Genomic DNA, 16,077 nt, shown 5'->3' with positions numbered 1-16,077 from the left:
GTTATGTTGATATAGGACTCATTTTACTGTGGATATAGATACTTTTGTACCTGTTTCCTCCAACATCTTCACAAGGTCCTTTGCTGTTGTTCTGGGATTGATTTGCACTTTTCGCACCAAAGTACGTTCATCTCTAGGAGACAGCACGCGTCTTCTTCGTGAGCGATATGACGGCTGCGTGGTCCTATGGTGTTTATACTCGCATACTATTGTTTGTACAGATGAACGTAGTACCTTCAGGCATTTGGTAATTGCTCCCAAGGATGAACCAACCAGGTCTTGGCTGATTTATTTTGATTTTCCCTTGATGTCAAGCAATGAGGCACTGAGTTTGAAGGTAGGCCTTGAAATACATCCACAGGTACACCTCCAATTGACTCAAATTATGTCACTTAGCCTATCCGAAGCTTCTAAAGCCATTACATTTTCTGGAATTTTCCAAGCTGTTTAAAAAGGCACAGTCAACTTAGTGTATGTAAACTTCTGACCCACTGGAATTGTGATACAGTGAATTATAAGTGAAATAATCTGTCTGTAAATAATTGTTGGAAAAATTACTTGTGTCATGCACCAAGTTTGATGTCCTAACCAACTTGCCAAAACTATAGTTTGTTAACAAGAAATTTGTGGAGTGGTTGAAAAATAATGACTCCAACCTAAGTGTATGTAAACTTCCAACTTCAACTGTATATTGTCCTATGTAGAATCCTTCTTGCCTTCCAAAGAATCATCAAATATCCCTTTCTTCCAAAAAAGTTTAGGATGTTAAAGGTTCCAAGTAGAACCCTTTACCTTACATGAACCCTTGTCTCCCAAAAAGGGTTCTTCAGATCAAAATGGTTTTTGGTTGAACCCTATCGCTCTGCAAAAGAGCACTTTTGGAACCCTTATTTTTAAGAGTGTAGTTAAGCAGGTCTGAAATGTTTACCAGATGGCTTACGGACAAAACCCAAGAAGCATGCTGCAGCTTAAATTGCCTGCAGGTGAGATTTATGGTCAATTGAAATGGACGCTGTCCCATAAAAATAGAAAATTGGGGCCGAACACTGACTGAGTGTTGAAATCCTAACACATTTTCACTGGTAGAACCACCCCAAAAAGTTGCTATTTTACAGATCTCCTGGAAAAATATGTGATCTAGCAACAGTAGCCTACCTCAAACTTACAACAATACACTACAACAGAGTCACAGTAGACGTTACTGAAGTCAAACTGCTATGGAATTCCCCTTTGCATATGGCCTAGGGTTTTAGCATAACGAACCACATCAAACACTGAGTGAACAGCTAATTAAATTTCCCCTCAAATTAATGAGAGTGAGATTGTTTATGATTTTCACCCGCACCAGACAATTGAAGGGGCCTTAAAGGGATTGTGTGAGATTTTGTCTACTTACCCAGAGTCAGATGAATTCATGGATATCATTCTTATGTTGTTGTGTCCAGTATGAAAGAAGTTAGGTCGTTTCAATGAGTTCATCTGACTGTTTTTATCTCTATTTAACTAGGCAAGTCAGTTATGAACAAATTCTCATTTTCAATGACAGCCTAGGAACAGTGAGTTAACTGACTTGTTCAGGGGCAGAACGACAGATTTGTACCTTTTCAGCTCAGGGATTCAACCTTGCAACCTTTTCGTTACTAGTCCAATACTCTAACCACTAGGCTACCTGCCGCCCCTGTGGGTAAGTAGATAAAAAGGCTTAATTGCCAAAATATCGCACTATCCCTTTAAGAGTGCGGATCCATTTCACTGTTGGTACTACTGTTGAATTTATAAAAGGTTACGATACTCTATGACTGTTTTTCCTCTAATTCACCCAAATGATATGCAATTAGCAAATGACAACATTCTTCTATAAGCAAACCATTTTTGTAGAGTGCAGAAAGCAAACACTGCTTATTAGCATTCAAGCATATTGTATATTCTAAGGTCATGGTTGTGATATACAGGCCAAATAATTGTTGTATGTGTGCGTTTGTGTAAATCATAAAAAATGTATTATCAAACTTGTACAATGTGAGGTGCCATAAAAAGGTGAGCATGCAAACAGGCAAACTTGTTAAAGACCAATCTTATAGGGGCTCAATGAACACAACACATTTTCCAGTGTTAAATCAACACTGAGTGTTAAATTAATATTGAAAATGTGGATTTGTATAAACACTGGAACAGTGTTAAATTTAAGGTCCCGAACTAGTCTTTCTGATTCCCATGTAAAATAGCCTTTTCAGTGACTAAAATATTTTTGGAGGACAGAAATTCAAAAAATGTGAGAGTTATTTTGGTCTCATGGCTAACTATCAGGAAGTTTGAAAAGACAGGCTGAGTGGGAGCTTATATTCATGAACTTGCCTTGACTGACAGCTCATTGAAATGCCCATGTCAAGAAACTTGGATGCAGTGTTACAGTAAAATCATCTCAAACACATATGGTGATACGCAAAGCAATGCAAACAACAAAAATGCCTCAATGACGTACAACTTTTTAATACATGTCTCTTGAGCTGCAGAGTTTTGAATGACCCCCCCCATTTCGGAGGCAGGTGGTCCAAAATAGTTGAGGGTTGTCTAACTTTTGTGTGTATTTTTTTGCGTTGGGGAGGGTTGTGTGTTTTTTTTTTATTGGTCACAAGGGAGAGTAGTGTGTTTTTTCCCAGGTTTACATTTACCATTTTGCAGGTTTTACTGTATAATTTCTTCCATCCTAGACAAATTTCCGCCTGTGGACCAAATATGTTCCCAGCAGGCCCAGTTATTCAGGAAAGCTTAACGCATGCTCTGCCTCCTCTCCAATCCGAGTGGCTATTTCTTGAGCACCTAAAACCCATAATGCTTCAATAGCCTAAATATTTGTAATTTCACTTTTTAAAATGTATTACCTTTTATGTGGCATAAACACAACCATTCACAATTTTTTAAGCTGATGAGGTTACTCTCCTGTAGGCTACCTGCGCACGTTTGTCCAAAATATAATTCCAGCAACCAAACTGTGCAGATTGCAGTGTTGAAAGTGAAAACCATGATGTAATTTGTCAGTAAGCTTTGCTTATTGGTTGTTGACCAGAAACCTGTTGGTGGCAGATGTGTTGCATATCCTGTATTTTATATCATTATACAGTAGCGTCCACAATTTTGAAAATCTGATTTCTACCTAGCTGATCATTTTCTGCAGCCGGGTCTGATCGTAGTGTAGGTCTAATGAATCATGAAGGGTAAATGAGTTCTGGTGATCGGCAAACCCTAGCCTCAACCCTGTTCCTGATACCGCACAGCAGCAAACCAGCCAGCCTTAGTCCAGACCTTCCGAACCGTCTTCACCACTCTCAGCATCCCCCATTCCAAGTCAATACAGGGGGCCACCAGGCAGTTAGTGGGTAGGCATGTCAAGAGCTGTGAACAGCCAAGAACCAACAAACACCACAAAGGACCCGCTAGAGGCCCTCATCCAAATCTGCAACGAAATGATCAGACCTACCCAGCAGAGTGCTACGCAAGTGCTAATTTTCACATTTAGGTAATTTAGCAGACGCTCTTATCCAGAGTAATTTACAGCATTAAACTAAAGAAGATAAACAAGAACATATCACAGTCATAGCCAGAAAGAATGTTATGGTACCGTTACTGAGGATGTTGTTGAAGTTAAGCGGGCAACTTGAAAGTTTATTATGGTAATAGAAAATAAAAAATGATTGTATTCTAATTAAACTGTTACAAAATACGGTAATTGTACTTTAGGCCAGTGAAATACAAGTTACAAAATCGCTATTGACATACCTTAATCAAATACATGCCTGCACTATAAATCTAACCACCGTGCCTCCAGTAATGCAGTGTCAATTCTGGAAATACAGTTTGTTGCTGTAGTCAGGTGTTACAGTACTATGCTGTAAATGTGTAAAGACGAATCTGTCTTTTAGTTAAAAAAAATGCTAAACTTAATTGAGTGACCAATATAGCCTATGTTATTGGCATCAGCAGAAAGCATCAGCCATATTCCTGGTGAGTGCACATATTCACTCTTGATCATTGTTGGATCAGTGCCACTTGACAGTTTGTTTTCAGAGAATAATTTCCTCCTCCAGGTTAGATGAACATCATATTGTATTTGTGTCTCCCCTTCTCGTGGGCCTATTATATGGATCAGATAACGCCATTTTTATTGATCTGTTTGTCATTGTCAGCAGAGTAGGCTAAAATAACATTTTTATCGGATTAAAAGTGTAGCAGAATTGCATGAAATGTGTTTATAAAAGGCAACATTTTACCCATGCATAGAAATAATAAATTTATCTAGCATAGGCCCGAAGTCTAAGCGCTCAGCCATGCTTTCAAGTGATTAAATTATATTATTAGCCTAAATTATAATTAACTATCTAATCCACAGTACTCATCAGATTAGGAATAGTATGCTATTTTAGACAAGTCTGCAAATGCGATACAAGGAACGCTTTATTACAGGTGCATGTTTTATCAAACTCACGCGCCGCCTGTGCGATTGTACGACATGCACATCTGTGCACAAACCCAATAACCCTTATGATTAACTATTAACAATGATGAAGGTACATTATTTGCAACAACATAACCGAACTAAAACGTGAATGTAGCATAACTCCGGTTTTCTGTTTATCAATTGTGGGGATATCACGCGAAATCAGGTGATATTGAATTTGCGAAATCCAAATTACGCACGGGCTTCTTGACACATGAAGTCTATTCGGGAGAAATGTTGTAAAACATATATCTTGAAACAACTAAACAACTGTAGATCGTTGCATGGGCACACAATGGAGAAAATGATTAATAAATAAGTAAAAATACGTATCTTACCTATTTCAGAGCCCGAATCACAAGATCCCAAATAAGCGAAAAGAACTAAAACAATGCATGAAATCAACCAGCTATTCATTGCAGCCATATCAGCGTTCGGAGAGTAGACTACAGTAAAGTTGTGGTGTGAAAACTTAATGAACTTTTCTTCAAGAGACTGACGGTAGTAGCAGTTCACCCATGCACTTCCGGTTGATAATAGACTATTGGCTATATGTACTCACCTTGATAGTGAGCTGAACACAAATTCTTAAAACTGTTTATATTCATATTTTCGAAATTAAAATATATGACTCAATGTCTGGTATTATTATCATCACTGTTGTTATTCACTCCTACTGTATTGATGATAGTGCGGTGTTGAATTTGTGTATGAATGTTAACCTACACTTCAGGTAATATAAATAGCTAGGAAAACATTTACAGGAATAAATTGTATTCATACTGTGACGCCCGCGGTTTGGTGCGACGCAAACTCGGTGGAGAGCATGGTGAAATGGAGAAGACAGTAACTGTGTTCGAATACCCATACTAACAGACCATATACTACATACTGTTAGTTCATTTTAGTATTCTGTAAACGAATGGTATGGTTTCAGTTAAACGTATTAGAGCTTTGCCTGTCTACCGAAAGTTGATGCTGTTGCTATGCAACCTCTTGCTAGCTTGTTAGCATAACAAATGACTAGCTAAACATTTTATGATTTTGGGTGTGTTTGTAAATTCAATATGGACTGCCAGAGTGCGCTCTGGGGGCTCTTAAATACAGAGCACTGCACGTTTCTCGGAGCATCTGAACGCACACTAGACGCTCTGGCCGAGGGGTAGAGTTGATCCGAGCTTTCAACAGCAGTCAAGCACCAAAGCTAACTGGCTAACGTTGGCTAGCTACTTCCAGACACAGATGAGAGAACACCTCTGACCATTTTACTCGCCCTAGCAGAGGTGGTTAGGCTCTTTTCATGTTATCAAGGGCATTGGTGAATGTAACTGTACTGTTGGCAACAATTTAACTATGTTGTTTTTTTTACAGACAAACAGCCATATGCAACGGGTGGTGAGCATTGGTAAATTCATCAGTTAGTTATTCAGAGTGAGAGTGCTCTGAAATCGGAGTAGATAGCCAGAGCTAACAATGTTAATTGAAAAGTATAACAGCTTAGCTAAGAATGATGTGAATAATCAAGTCAATAAACGTTGGGTAGTTAGTTAGATAGCAGACAGTTAATATACTGCCTGGCAAGTTCGATGTAGTAGTAGCCAACTAATGTTAGGTAACTAGCTAACATACTGGTACATACTGCTGTAATGCTTTGCGGTTTGTAAGGATAGCGTAGCCAACAAATTGTCAGCCAACATAACGTGAAATGTAACTTATTTGAAAAGGCATTACTTTATTACTGTACATTGCTCAACATTAGCTTAACATTTGTCATAATTAGTTCAAGCAATGCATTTGTATCCCCTCTCGTTGGACCTGGGCATACTCGTTGGACTTGCATATTTTCGGCCATTTTCTTCAAATCTGAAAATGTTGTGAAGCCACCCCAATTTTCTGAAGAATTGCATTATGGGCCCTAAAAACACAGAAATAGTGTCCACTGCATGTATACTTTGTATTTTGGCAAATTTAGTACGACATCTGGGAATTTTTGACATACTAACCATATCCATACTATGACCAATAAGCATACTATATACTCAATTCACATCACAAATAGTATGGTTAGTGTGGTCAGTATGAGTATTCGAACACAGCTACAGTCTGACCTGCTAAGTTTTGATACAGAGTCTTTGCCCGACAAGGTCAAGTTAGGATGTGTTAAATACCCTCCTGTGAGAGTTTTTTTGTTCCTGAAATACTATGATGTTTTAAGTGCCAAGCTTATGGTCATGTTGCGGTGTACAGGAGTGAAGAGACGAAGGAATGTGTAGTATCAGTGGAGAAAGTTGTGTGTGTCTGGTGAGAGAAAGGCAGGTTGGGGTTGCCAGGGTCAGTGTAGTACCAAAAGTGTAGTATGCTGAAGCAGTTAACCCTCCTGTTATGTTGTGAGTCAGTTTTACCCATTTCCACTTTTGAGTTGTCTAAAATTCTAGTTAACCTCTCTTTTTCTCCATGAAATTAAATAACTTTTCCTCATTTAGGGTCATGAATCTAACTTTAAAATGTGGACCCACTGATGTGTTGTGTTGTGGAATGTCTGTGCAGATTTTGTATACAAATATGATGATGTAGGTAGGTCATTTTGACCCGGAGGCTTTCATGTGTATCGATATTTAGACAGGTCCAAAATAAACAAGGGTCTTTGACGTATTTTTAGCTTTGACTGGTTCTGATTGCACTTTTATAATTATGTTTGGGTGAAAAGTAGTTTCCCAAGCTTCTCCTTCTCAGTGCAAGAGCAGCAGATCTCTGACAGACAGTCAAAAATGAGCTCCAAAAGATTTTCAGTCAATGAAGACTTATCACAAATTCTGGACTGTGACAGTGAAATAGAAGAAGAGGTTTCAGAGATCGGGAACAATGCTGTTGATGATCCAGATTGTGAATCTTTCTTTGGTGAAGAGGATTCAGAGGAGGGGTCTTCCATACCATCCCGTCCATCAGATGAGAGGGAGAGCACGCAACAGCCATCATCCAGAGAAGAGAGGACATGGAAGTCTAAAGATGGTACTATAGAATGGACACAACAAAGTCAAGGTAGACTGTCAGCTTCCAATGTAATCAAAATTGTTCCAGGGCCTACACGACTTGCCCCCCCCCCCCTCGCCAAGACAGTAAAACCAGCATCACTTGTGTAGAATGCAACAAATACATCTGCAGAAAGCACACACGTACATTGTGTTCAACATGTGGAGAAAAAGACTGATGGGATAATTTTGACCAATGGGGTCAAATCACACCTAAGTGTTAATGTTACTGGGAAGTACAAAAAATGCCTATTGGGGAAAGAAAATGCTTGTTTGTGAGAAACATGTTTAACATAGTTCTTAAATATTGAGTTTTTTCAATCAAATGTTCTTGTAAATATTCTTTCTGAAAGGTCTGACAAAACACAGTTTTCTTTGACTGTCTTGAGTGTGTTTAAGCTGACCCATACCACAATGGACGCCATTTTTTTTTCTTCAGCAAAACACAAGGGTTAAGAGGGTTAAGAGAGTGATAGAGGAAGATGGGTACAGGGTGAGTGATCCTCAGAGGATTCCTGTAAGTAGGCAGAGACCAATAGAGAGGCATGGGAATAATACAGTGGGTGTAGCAAGTCACCACACCCTTTCAAAATGTTCACCCTTTGTTGCCTTACAGCCTGAAATTAAAACGCATACAATTGGATTTATTTACACAGTGACCCACAATATCCAAGTATAAAAATGTAGAAAAAAAACCTTATAATTATTTTTCTAAGTATAACAGTAATATACCCTATTTGGATAAGTGAACACCCCCCTTAGAATTGCAATTACAAACTTGCTGAGGTGTAACCAACCACCTTCCAGATCACAAATCAAGCTAATTGGCTTCCATCTGTGATCAATTGTAGCGACTTTGATTAGTTCAGAGTAAAAGCAGTTCATAGAGGGCTCCACTGCTTAGTAGTGCAATTTATACGAAAGAATCCACTATGGAAAGGTACTTTCAAAAGATCTATGAGATAAAGTTGTGGAAAGGTACAAGTCGGGATGGATATAAAAATAATTCAAAGGCTTTGTCTATCCCTCGGAGCACAGTTAAGACCGTTATTAAGAAGTGGAAGGCGTATGGGTAGCCTAGTGGTTAGAGCGTTGGACTAGTAACCGGAAGGTTGCGAGTTCAAACCCCCGAGCTGACAAGGTACAAATCTGTCGTTCTGCCCCTGAACAGGCAGTTAACCCACTGTTCCCAGGCCGTCATTGAAAATAAGAATTTGTTCTTAACTGACTTGCCTGGTTAAATAAAGGTAAAATAAAAAAAAATAAAATAAAATGGCACCACCCAGACCTTGCATTGATCAGGCCGCCCCTCCAAACTGGATGAACGGGCCAAAGAACACCATGCCTACACCTGGCAAGGAGGAGACTGATCAGAGTGGCTACCAAGAAGCCAATGGCGGCTTTGAAGGAGCTTCAGGTCTTTATGGCAAAGACTGGTCAATGTGTGCATATGACCACAATATCACAAGCGCTCCACAAATCTGGCCTCTACGGGAGGGTGGCAAGAAAAAAAGCCACATAAAGTCTCATTTGAGCTTTGCCAAAAAGCACATAGAAGATTCTGAGGCCAAGTGGCAAAAGGTGCTGTGGTCAGATGAGAGTAAAAATGTAACTTTTTGGCCTGAACTCAAAACGATATGTTTGTATTGAACGTAATACATCTTTCGACCCAAAGAACACCATGCCTACAGAAGAGTACTGTAGTGTGGGGGTGTTAATCTTCAGGAGGGACGGGAGCACTTGTCAGGATAGAAGGGAAAATGGACAGTGCCAGTTACTGACAGATTCTTGAGGAGAACCTGCAACCCTCTGCCAGGGAAGATGGTTCACATTTCAACATAACAATGACCCAAAGCACACCGCCACAGCAACCTTCACATGGCTGAAGGACATGAAGGTGAATATCCTTGAGTGGCCTAGTCAGAGCCCCAACCTAAATTCCATAGAGAATCCATGGAATGACTTGAAGAGTGCAGTTCATGATCAGTCACCATGAAATTTGACTGAGCTTGACCAATTCTGCAAGGAATAATGGGAAAATATTGAACCGTCTAGGTGGCTGTAATTCAAGCAAAATGTAGTAACACCAGGTATTAACTCAGTGGGGTGTTCACTTGTTTTTAGGGTTTTTTCACTTGGATATTGTAGGTTACTGTGTAAATAAAGCTGGAAAAGTCCGATTTGATGTGTTTTCATTATCATTAACATTGTATTATTTAAAGGTCATGAACAGTCAAAATCATGTTTTTCATTAAATTGGATTAAAGTATGATGACCAAAGTATGAAAAATGACTGTAGCTTCATAAAGATACTGGTCCCCTCCCCCATGTGAAATCACCCTAACTCTCAATTTAATACACCAATGGTAACATGTTATTCTCTTACCTAATTTAAATAAGTACCGCCTTGTAACCCACATTGGAGAAGGCGTGTTTGCAGGGGGGCGTGGTTTATATAGCTAGATAGCTACTCTGCTGGTGCCAAAATGTTATTGTTGGGTGTCAGAAAAGATCATTAATGGGCCTCCCGAGTGGTGAAGCGGTCTAAGGCACTGCATCGCAGTGCTAGAGGCATTACTACATTATTCCCGGGCTGTGCCATAACTGGCCGTGGCCTGGAGTCCCATAAGACGGTGCACAATTGGCCCAGCATCGTCTGGGTTAGGGGAGGGTTTGGCGGGTGGGGCTTTACTTGGCTTATCGCGCTATAGTGACTCATTGTGGTGGACCAGGTGCCTGTAGGCTGGTGCCTGTAGGCTGACCCCCATCGCTAGTTGAACGGTGTTTCTTCCGACACATTGGTGTGGTTGGCTTCCGGGTTAGGTGCGTCATGTTTCGGAGGACGCATGACTTCACCTTTGCATCTCCTGAGCCCATTGGGAGTTGCAGTGATGAGACAAGATCGAAAAAGGGGGTAAAATACAAATCAAAAAATAAGAACATTGAATTAAATGTTTACCCTAGTCATCAATGGCAAAGATACTTATATGTTTCCCTTTTAATCTGTGTCTGGTGTTAACTATATGGTTACTGGCCAGCTAGGTTTTCAGCCAGCATGGAACAAAAGGGGGGAGGGTCATTCAAAACTCAGACACATTTGTCACGTCAACACATCTGTCAGTGCTGCTGTGAACCACATCAGAAGGATCATTCAATGTTGTTCGAGTTGATTTTTGTATTACCAAATTAGCTTGAGATGGATTTTCCTGCAGCCCTACATACAAGTTTCTTGACATAGGCGTTTCGAAGAGCTGTCAGTCAAGGCAACCTCATGAATATAAGCCTCCTGCCCACTCAGCCTGTCTTTTCAAACTTCCTGGTAGTTAGCTATGAGAGAAAAAGTACTGTTCAGAATGACCGTTCAGGACCTTTAACACATCACAGTTGTAACCTTTCATATTTGGCCTTCTTTGGCAACCAAATGAAATTCCCTCTCCATAATTTGGGATGTGATGAACAGTTGCAAGATATCCCACCAAGCAAAATGTAGTTGAAAATTTTTTTGTGCCCAACTTCCAGTCTGTTTGGTTTTGGTTGAAAGTTGAAAATATATATTTTTCAGGTTGTTGTTTCAACAACTTGAAAACAACTTAATTGCAATGTACTTGCAGCCTATACACATGACGCAATATTTAAAATTGCTATATGTACAATTTTATTAACAATCATACAACCCCAGTATTTACAAACAGTATTTCTTTACAACACTTAAGTGCTAAATGTCTTTATTCCACTACTGAAGAACCATGTCTCAAATCATCATACTTACTTATTATTTCAAACATCCAGCGTGACAAAATATACATTTTTTATTATTCCATCCCTCACCATTAAATTAATTATTGCCAAAACATATTAACAAAGAGGTTTCTATTCGGTTTTGACATTTCCATTTCATGTAGCATTTAGTAATCATCATTATTTATGCAACCAACTGAGAATGTTTTTGTACAATTATATTATATCTCTTTTAACCAATGTCATCATATTGCAAAAACAAAATGGACCCAATGAACTGAATCTTGCAAAACCTATTTACAAATATGTGTAAAAGCAACACATATCTTTGTCCATCTAAGTATGAAAAACAGTATAAATTCAGTATGTACACAACATTACCAAAAGTATGTGGACACCTGCTTGTCGAACATATCATTACAAAATCATGGACATAAACTCTTCTGGGGAAGGCTTTCCACTAGATGTTGGAGCATTTCTGCGAGGACTTGCTTCCATTCAGCCACAAGAGCATTAGTGAGGTCGGGCGATTAGGCTTGGCTCGCAGTTGGCATTCAATTCATACCTAAGGTGTTTGATGGATTTGAGGTCAGGGCTCTGTGCAGGTTAGTCAAGTTCTTCCACAGCGCCAAACACAGATTTCTCCTTTGGACTGGCAGATGAAAGAATGATTCATCACTCCAGAGAATGCATTTCCATTGCTCCAGAGTCTAATAGCGGTGAGCTTTACACCACTCCAGCCAACTCTTGGTATTGCGCATGGTGATCTTAGGCTTGTGTGCGGCTGCTCGGCCACGGAAACCCATTTCATGAAGCTCCCAACAAACAGTTTTTGTGCTGTCATTGCTTCCAGAGGCAGTTTGGAACTCGGTACTGAGTGTTGCAAACATGGGCAACAATTTTTACGCACTTTAGCACTCGCCGGTCCCATTCTGTGAGCTTGCGTGGCCTACCACTTTGCAGCTGAACCGTTGATGTTCCTAGACGTTTCCACTTCACAATAACAGCACTTACAGTTGACCGGGGCAACTCTAGTAGGGGAGAAATTTGACGTTGAAAGTCCCTGAGCTCCTCAGTAAGGCCATTATACTGCCAATGTTGGTCTATGTCAGCAACGGTTGTGGAGGATATAGCTGAATCCACTATTTTGAAGGGGTGTCCACATACTTTTGTATATATAGTCTCTCTTCCACTATGTCAAAATTGTGCATGGTAATTAAGTTTAGTATCACTTTTCTACTAATTCAGTGCATTTTTGTTGAAAATTAGGTCAAAGTATTCAACTACGAAAACTGAAACAAACAAATGGATCAAACAAAGACAAATAGATTAATCCCACTTTTCCGGCCTGCTGAAGGCGTGTGGTGGTGGCTTGGTAAACAGCGCCCCCGGCTCTACCAGGGGCATGCTTCGAGGTGGTCACGTTTTGTGGCCTTGCAATACAAACACAAACAGTTATATTAAATCAAACTCTCAAAGTAATGGATATGGTGCATCTGCTGTATGGCCTCGGTTACACCAAGCACTTAAATGCGACTTCTGTCTTCCAATCACTCCAAGCTGCATTAGGTCTGGATGCATGAAAGTCACATTGTACTCGCATTAAGTTCAGATCTGCCAGGGAGGGAATTGTGTTCGGAATTTGACATAGTCTGGATACAATCAGGCCACCAAATATGCATAAGCACTGTAACGAGATGGGGTGAATGACTGGGGAAAAGGACATTCTATACAAATTACTTTTATAATAGCAAAGAACAAATGTGTGTGCATGAAGGGAAATAAACGTTCATACAGCGAGCTATTACACGAATATCGGTGGACAATTTGTGCTAATGTAAATTAACATAGATAATGTAACATATTCCCTTTTGCTTACGTGATGAACCTCTAAGGGGATATAAACATTTACCATCTTAATCATGTGTGACCTCTCACCTCTCGGGGTGTAGAAGTGTTCTTCCTAACCAGTCCCTCAACAGATCTCAGACTGAGCTCCACCCTCAGAGGAGAGGAAGGCTGGGGAGGGATGGAAGGATGAATTGATCAATCGTTCAACAAGTCAGCAAAATAAAGATTGCGTTGATAAGCTTAAATGTCCATCTCCCACCCATGGAGAGACCTACAGTATATACTGTATATTACCCTCCAAACAGCATGGCTCGTCTCCTGGTCAGCTGATATATCTATAAGGGGTGAGTGAATCATCACTGGTTCATACACACACAGGACAGGAACATAGAGCCTTGTTAATACAACACTACTATACCATGCCTTTGTAACTGCCCGTGGGAAGATTAATTAAGTTGTAATGAATTGAATTAAATATAAAACTTCAGTCTCACAGACAATTTATTCATAAATGTAGAGTATAACGAGGTATTACAGGGTTATGGGTTTGAGTATAATACCGCTATCTCTTACCTATCCAGCTCTGGCACAGCGACTGCAGCCCCTGGACTCACGCACGCACGCACGCACACACAGTTAACAACATTGTCATAAATACACATAAATCATCACAACAGTAAAGACGTTGTTGTACACTCACCTGTATAAGTAGTGGCCTCTCCCTGTGCTCTGCCAGATAGCCCAGAAGAACCCTCAAAACATGATTCTGGGAATGAATTTGAAGACTTCAGCTAAAACAGAGCCAATTCCAACCATGATGGATGACTAGATTCATAGTACAGAATGAATGACTGATTGCCCAGTTCACCAACTCACCTCATACTTGTATTGGTCCAGGAGCATTTTATGGGTGACGACAAACTGGGCTTTTTTGTTCTTCAACACCAGGTTCCCCATGATCCTGGAGCCCTGTCAGGCCTAGTGGAAAAATAATACTTACAGTACGAAAGAAAGAGATGGGACAAAGACACAGACACGGACACTTTTTTCTAACCTCTAGCTATATCCCTTTCCCTTACATGTTAACAGCCTGCACAAGCTCAGTGAGCACACTCTCCAGCTAGCACTCTGGACGGTCTCCAGCAGCTTTCAGCACACCGTCTGCCACACCATGTCTGAGTGTGTGCAGGAGGAGAAGCTAAGGGCCAGCACCTTAAACACTAACCGTGCAGAAAGAGACACACAATTACAGTTTATAACTCTTCTGATGAATGCAAATGTGTTGTGGTTGGCAATCATCAATGCAGGAGGATCACGTAATGTTTTAATGTAGCCTTACTTACCACTGTGTCCCTGAACACAGGCAGGGGTGGACTTTGTGATTTGGAGGCCCCAGTCTGAGCCATTGCAATTTATTGCACTGGCCACATCTGCAGTCCTCACGCCTCCTTGCAGCATGCCTCAGGCACATTCCCGCAGATGCGCAGGGACCCTGGCCAACTTTCTTTTGGTGTTTTTCAGTCAGTAGAAAGGCCTCTTTAGCGTCCTAAGTTTTTATAACTGTGACCTTAATTGCCTACCATCTGTAAACAGTGTTTAAACCCTTTACAATGAAGATCTGTAAAGTTATTTTCATTTTTACGAATTGTCTTTGAAAGACAGGGTCCTGAAAAAAGGAAGTTTCTTTTTTTGTTGAGTTTTTGTATTCCATGAATCTAATGCTGTCTGCCCAAAAATAGTATTACATGCCATAATCCTTTCAGCCAGACAGTATCAGATACATGAGCTATACATACATGTCCTCTGTCTCGGCTCGACAACACTGGAAATATTGTCAGCAGCACCTGTCTTTTTCCTAAGTAAATGCTTTTTTTTTCAACTGGCTCCTCCGTCGCAACGTCCCTAGAATGCCCACCCGCTAGCCTGCTTGCCGCTGCCCGCTAGCTGTCTAGAGCACATCGGACTGTTAGCTTAAGAGGCCCATCGGACAAATTCTTTGGCCACTATATCTATTTTGCCAATTGGCCTGGTTTATCACATGGAGCCCTGCTGATCCGTCTGCTGACGTAACAGTACGAGAGGGCCACAACAGACTTTTTCCATCCTACAATCTGAGCTTGATGTTCTTAATCTCACACAGATTATCAACAAACCCACCAGGTACAACCCCAAATCCGTAAAAACGGGCACCCTCATAGATATCATCCTAACCAACCTGCCCTCCAAATACACCTCTGCTGTCTTCAACCAGGATCTCAGCGATCACTGCCTCATTGCCTGCGTCCATAATGGGTCTGCGGTCAAACGACCACCCCTCATCCCTGTCAAACGCTCCCTAAAACACTTCAGCGAGCAAGCCTTTCTAATCGACCTGGCCCGGGTATCCTGGAAGGATATTGACCTCATTCCGTCAGTAGAGGATGCCTGGTTATTCTGTAAAAGTGCCTTCCTCACCATCTTAAATAAGCATGCCCCATTAAAAAAAATTAGAACCAGGAAAAGATATAGCCCTTGGTTCACTCCAGACCTGACTGCATCCTGTAGCATCCTGTAGCACTAACTCCAAAAAGTTCTGGGACTCTGTAAAGTCCAAGGAGAATAAGAGAACCTCCTCCCAGCTGCCCACTGCACTGATGCTAGGAAACACTGTCACCACCGATAAATCCACGATAATTGAGAATTTCAAGAAGCATTTTTCTGCGGCTGGCCATGCTTTCCACCTGGCTACACCTACCCCGGTCAACAGCTCTGCACCCCTCACCCAAGCCTCCCCCATTTCTCCTTCTCCCAAATCCAGATAGCTGATGTTCTGAACGAGCTGCAAAATCTGGACCCCTACAAATCACCAGGTCTAGACAATCTGGACCCTCTCTTCCTAAAATTATCAGCCGAAATTGTTGTAACCCCTATTACTAGCTTGTTCAACCTCTCTTTCGTATCGTCTGAGATTCCCAAAGATTGGAA

At 40.7% G+C, this 16,077-nt stretch overlaps 1 protein-coding gene across 1 annotated transcript in view; it reads right to left on the bottom strand.

The window, feature by feature from the left end:
- The window catches only part of LOC139380087 (tissue factor pathway inhibitor-like), a 53,400-nt gene extending 39,330 nt beyond the window's left edge, over window positions 1-14,070 (bottom strand). The window contains exons 1-2 of the mRNA XM_071122550.1: window positions 13,990-14,070; window positions 13,814-13,904 (exon numbers count right to left, since the gene is read on the bottom strand). Coding sequence (XP_070978651.1) covers window positions 13,814-13,904; window positions 13,990-14,070 — 172 coding nt within the window. The remainder of the gene's footprint in view (window positions 1-13,813; window positions 13,905-13,989) is intronic.
- Window positions 14,071-16,077: the final 2,007 nt, after the last annotated feature.

The sequence above is a fragment of the Oncorhynchus clarkii genome, chromosome 22 (genome assembly GCF_045791955.1).
Source record: "Oncorhynchus clarkii lewisi isolate Uvic-CL-2024 chromosome 22, UVic_Ocla_1.0, whole genome shotgun sequence".
NCBI classification, from domain to species: domain Eukaryota; kingdom Metazoa; phylum Chordata; class Actinopteri; order Salmoniformes; family Salmonidae; genus Oncorhynchus; species Oncorhynchus clarkii.
This window is presented reverse-complemented; position numbering and strand designations above follow the sequence as displayed.